Source organism: Toxorhynchites rutilus, unplaced genomic scaffold (genome assembly GCF_029784135.1).
Source record: "Toxorhynchites rutilus septentrionalis strain SRP unplaced genomic scaffold, ASM2978413v1 HiC_scaffold_368, whole genome shotgun sequence".
NCBI lineage: Eukaryota > Metazoa > Arthropoda > Insecta > Diptera > Culicidae > Toxorhynchites > Toxorhynchites rutilus.
Window position 1 is genome coordinate 4498 of NW_026599947.1, and position 5503 is coordinate 10000.

Below are 5503 nucleotides of genomic sequence, written 5' to 3' on the forward strand. Positions count from 1 at the left end.
CTGCTCATCTTTTGCTGAAATTAGAAGAGAGAACAAACGTAATTTTATCAGTATAGGTAGATTTAGTAATTTGACATTAGATCTGATCGAATAAACCTGTATCCGTTAGGAAATCGATGGTCCTTTTTTGCTCGACGGCGTCGTCCGATAGTGCTGTCCTTATGGTGTCTGCAACCTGAAACTTTATTCTTGAAGCATTAAATTTAGGGCATGTGATTAATATGTGTTCCACCGTGATCATGCACGACTCACATCACCACCATCATGCACGACTCACATAGTGTTGGTTCCAATCTACGCATGATAAATTTGTGTGTTAAAAATGTATGCCCGATACGTAAACGTGTCAGACATACTTGAGTAGATCGGAGAATACTATCCTTCCAGGGAAGGGTAGTATTCTTGATCCTTCTTAAGAAGATGTCACGGGAAAAAAAACAACTGTTCTCCCAGCTCAATCTGAGGGATTGCATGACCCATTTGATGGTGTCATTTGCTGGGTGGGAGGTGGTCCATAGTTCGGAGAGCCTACCCTCCTTGGCGAGACGATCAGCCTGTTCATTACCCTGGATTCCGCAGTGCCCTGGGACCCAGCAGAAAGTGATGTCCTTCCCTGTAATTTTTTCCTCAATGCTTTGTATCCAAGGGTGTTTACTATCGTCGCTTTGTAGCGCCCGTAATGCACTATAGGAATCCGAGAAGATCACCACCTTACTGTCGTTATCACAGAGTGATGTCGCGACAAGGAGAGCGGCAATTTCGGCGGAGTATACCGAACATATGGAAGGCAGTTGGAATTTTAGCTCCGTGTTATTGGCAAAAACTCCAAACCCTGTTAGGTTTCCATCAAAAGACCCATCTGTGAAGATTTTGTGGTGGGTGTGATACTTGTTATGAAGGTGGTTATTAAAACAGGCCGTAACAATGCTGCTGGCTTCCCCAGCCCTGACAGCATTTTTGATTGACCAGTCTATCTTTGGCGGATGTGCATGCCATGGGCGTTGACCGACTCTGCTTAATGGGGCAATAGTCGGGAAGGTGACTTGGCTAATATTTTGCAGCCAAATGTTGGCTCTGGAGTAAATGGATAGATGATCCGGGTATTTCTCGGACGTCCGGATGGCTTTAGTGGCTAGGATATTTGTGAGGAAGTGTTCGAAAGGAACTACGCCGGCCTCCACAAGCAGAGCGTTTATTGGGCTGGTCTGAAGGGCTCCTGATGCATATCTAATCACGTTATGGTAGACAGGCTTTAAGTAATTCAAGTGAGCCCAAGAGGCACGGCTGAGAAGTTCGATGCCGTAACGAATTTTAGAGAAGATAATGCTTTTGCCTATGTTGTAGATGGTTTTACGAGAACTCAAGCGGCATCGGCCACCTAGAGCTTTCACCAGCCGCAGGCGGCACTTCATACTAGCTTTAGCATTTCTGAGGTGTTGTCCGAAAGATAGTTTACTGTCAACTAGCACTCCGAGAATTCGGACAGAGCTGACTCTCTTAATAGGCCTGCCATTGATTAGACATGTTCTAAACCTTTTCCTATGACCTTTACGTTTGCAGCAGTGCATTATATTAGACTTCTCTGCCGAAAACTTAAACCCGATGGAATTTGCCCAGTTACTAACCGCCGAGATTCCTTCCTGCAGTCTTCTGCGGGCCATTTCTGGGAAAGCATTTCTTGCCATCAGCAGTAGATCGTCTGCATAGGCCAGTACCTCGGTGTTTTTAGGGATAACCTCTAGAACCGACTGCATAGCAACGAGGAAGAGGGAAACTGATAGAACCGAACCTTGTGGTACTCCGTTTTCTAGGCAACGGTGATCCGAAAGTACTCCTCCGAAGTAAACTTGAAAACCTCGATTGGTGAGGAAACAGCGAAGAATGTTGAAGAGGGAGCCTTCAAAACCCCATCGGTGGAGTTGATCGATAATGTTATGACGCCATGTGGTATCGTAGGCTTTGGCTAGATCGAGTGAAGCGATTTCGCTATGTTGGCCCTTTTCGATAGTTTCTTGAAGGAAATGATCGAGTTGACTGAAGTAGGTGCCCGTACCTTTACCTCGGCGGAAGCCATGCTGTCTTGGGTCTAATAGTTGGCATTCTTCAAGGGCCGTCCTAAGTCTTCGATTGATCATTCTTTCGAAGACTTTCCCTAAGCAGTTGAGGAGTGTTATGGGACGGAAGTTGTTCGCGGTCCGTTTACTCTCCTTCACCTTTGGGATAGGTATTACCAAGCCCGTTTTCCATGTATCTGGGAAATAGCTGTTAGCCCAACATTCGTTGGGTAGAATTTTTGCATGAAGAGGTAGATGCTTGATCATCGGATATTCGATTCCGTCTGGGCCAGCTGATTTGCTTTTGGATATTTTTATTGCCCATAACAACTCGTCCAAAGAGAACTTATCGTTGTATTTGTGGACCTGTTCCGAAGCAGGAGGAAAAACTTTAAGTTCCGCCTTCGCCTTAATAGCCTTGAATTCGTTGGTGTAGTTGAATGGTGGCTGAAATAGTGGCAAAGTGTTCGGCTAGGTGGTCGGCTATGATGCCTGGATCTTCGGTGAAGGTGCCATTAATCTCGAAGGAATAGCAATTTGAAGCTTTCTTGCCACTAAGTAAGTTGACCTTGTTCCAAAGTTCAGATGTCGAAGTATTAGGGTTGATGCAATCAAGAAATTCCATCCAACTGTTTTGCTTGGCTTCGGTTATTACCTTCCTGGCTAGAGCTCTAGCCGTTTGGAAGTTGGTTAGGGCAATCATTTTGCAAGCGCTTCCATCAGGAAGGCGTCGTAGGATACGGAGGGATTTTCTTCTCCTTTTGATGGCCTGTGCAACTGCATCGTTCCACCATGGGACAGCCTTTCGGCCGGGTTTCCCACTGGTACGGTGGATATTTTGTTCAGCCGCCAAAAAGATGGCGTGGGTAAATTCTTCCACGGAGCAGCTTTCATGTTCAGAAAGTAAGCTGTTGATTGTGGATTCGAAGCCTTCCCAGTCGGCCGACTGGTATATCCACTTCCTGCGCAAACGAATGTTTGGGTTTCTTGACAGGGTTCGGATGTGGATGGGGAAATGATCACTACCTCTGAGGTCACTATCAACTGTCCAGCTCAACCTAGGGGCGAGGTCCCAGGAAGCAATCGTGATGTCAATGGCCGATGATGATCCGTGATGGATATCTATCCTGGTATGACGGTGATCGTTAAGTATGATGAGGTTTAGTTTTTGGACGATTCCCAAAATTGTTTTACCTCTTTTGTCACATTTGTTTCCTCCCCATGAAGAGTGGGAGGCGTTAAAGTCACCCATCAGGACGAATGGGTGCGGTAACTGTTTGATGGCATCCGTAAGTTGAGTTTCAATGTCATTACTGTGCAATGGGGGAATATAAATGGAAGCAAGGGTTACCTGTAGAGGTCCCTTCAGTTGTATCGCACATATTTGTAATGATGATGTTATGGGGATGACGGTATGAGGAAGGTCACTCAGGACAGCGAGGCAGGCTCCAAAAAGCCCCGAGGATGGCCCTTCCTTAAAATACCAAGAAAATTTGCCGCTAAATGCCCGCTCTAAGAGCGATACATTGATTTTTTTAGCTTCTTGAAAAGCCAGTGCTAGTGGGAGATGTTGTTCCTCAGCTAACATTAGCTTAATTTCATTCATGGAAGTGGATAGCCCACGCAAGTTCCATTGAATAGCAAGTTTTCGGTTGGGTGTTTGGTTACAGGACGAAGGGTTGCTGTTAATAGCTATAGGAGTGAATTTTAAAAAAGAGAAAAAGGTAAGTGGGCTGATATATATAAATGGGGGTTCGAAGATGGGAGAAGGGTATGAGATTAGGAATGGGTAGATTTGCCAGATTTGTTCTTCAGTCTAGGATCATTTTTGGAAACATTGGCAATTTGTTTGTTGCCGAGTGGGGTGGGTTTGTTTGAATGGTTGGAGGTTTTAGTTTTGGATGCGGTGGTTGGTTGGAATGAAGTGGATGGTTGGGGGGAAGTGGATGGTTGGAGGGAAGTGGATGGTTTGGATTCGTTGACTGGTTGGGTTGAGTTGTATTTTTGGTTTTTGGATTTCTTCCTATTGGATTCTTTTCCTCTAAAAATTTCCTCTTCTGATGATTTGAATTCATCTGAGGTTGACCTTTTGTTAGTATTCTTCCTCTTGTTGGAGGGGGTTGTTTCAATTTCCATTGAAATGTCAGGGTCGGATTCTGAATCTGACGAGGAGGTGCTGAGTTCCGATTCCTGTGGATTACTGGACGGGATTGGAACTGCTTTTTCTGAAGAAGTTTGCTTAGCCTGATTGCAGTTGCATTTGCATTGAGAACAACCTGTATTTTGAATTTTGACTAGTCTTTCTTGCAGCTTACTTGCAAAGGAAGGACCATTTTTGTTCTCAAAAATGGATTTAGCTTCCTTATAAGACACACCTTGGTCAATTCGGATTCTGGTGATGTTATCCTCTGCGATCCACGCTGGGCACTTCCTACTGGTTGAGGCGTGATTTCCCTTGCAGTTCACACAAGAGGCAGGTGCATTGCAGATAAAATTTTTAATTTTGTCTTTATCATTACTATTTGTGTTAAGTTCAGGGTGGGCTACACCGCAGTTACGACAAAGTTGGATTTTTTTTGGCGCACTTTTTGGAAGTGTGGCCGAAAGCGAAGCATCCGAAGCATTGCATCGGGTTTGGATAAAAATTCCTGGTTGAAGCACGGAGGAATCCGAAGTTAATTGCTTCAGGGATAACTGTTCCGTTAATGGTGAGGATCATTGTTGAAGTAGGAACTCTTTCCTTCAAGACTGGGTCAAATCGAAGAATTTTTTTAACTCCGATCACATTTTGGTCGGCTAGTTCAGATAGGAGGACATCTTCGTTTAAATACATTACGTCACGACAGGACACAACGCATTTGCGTTGGTTCAAGGTGGGATGGTATAAAATTTCAATGGGTGTTTCGTCGATCAGCGACTTTGTACCCAGAAGCAGTTGAACAAGTTTTTCATCTCGTAGATGAAGCGCATATTGAAGGCGATTTTTATCGTCGCGTTGAGGTTTAGCGTCTTTAAATTCCTTACCGATCACTCCTTGGATCGATTTGGAAACGGTGAAAGGATTCGATGGAAGAATATTACCTTCAGGGGCTCTCAACAGTAATATTTGCAAGTTGCCACCAAAAGGGTCAGCCCATCTGGGCAAGGTACGAGTGGTGGTAACACCGCTGTAAATGTTGGTTGTCCTTCCGGCGCCGGAGCTGCTGGAAGCCATGATCGGGGCCTGGCTATATCGAAATACAGCCAGGCGCGGAAAAATATTCACACACCGAGGTAGACTATACGACGTGCGACGGGGGACGAAAACGGCGGAGGACAGTAACGGCGGGGGACAATGCCAACGCAGTTACAAGGAAAAACACCGAAATCACTTGAGGAAAAGTTCACTGGCAGAAAAGCACTGTTTTAAAAACACTTGGAAAAATCACTTTTAAATGTCTGTTAAATTA

At 44.9% G+C, this 5503-nt stretch overlaps 1 protein-coding gene across 1 annotated transcript; it reads right to left on the reverse strand.

Moving 5' to 3' along the window:
- Nucleotides 1–532: 532 nt before the first annotated feature.
- Nucleotides 533–2074, reverse strand: LOC129782112 (ribonuclease H1-like; the record flags this gene model as incomplete). The annotated part of the gene is made up of 3 exons (XM_055789522.1): nt 2060–2074; nt 1553–1748; nt 533–859 (listed from the first exon to the last, which is right to left on the reverse strand). Coding segments are annotated over exons 1-3 (538 nt in total), but the record flags the coding sequence as incomplete, so codon positions are not given.
- Nucleotides 2075–5503: the final 3429 nt, after the last annotated feature.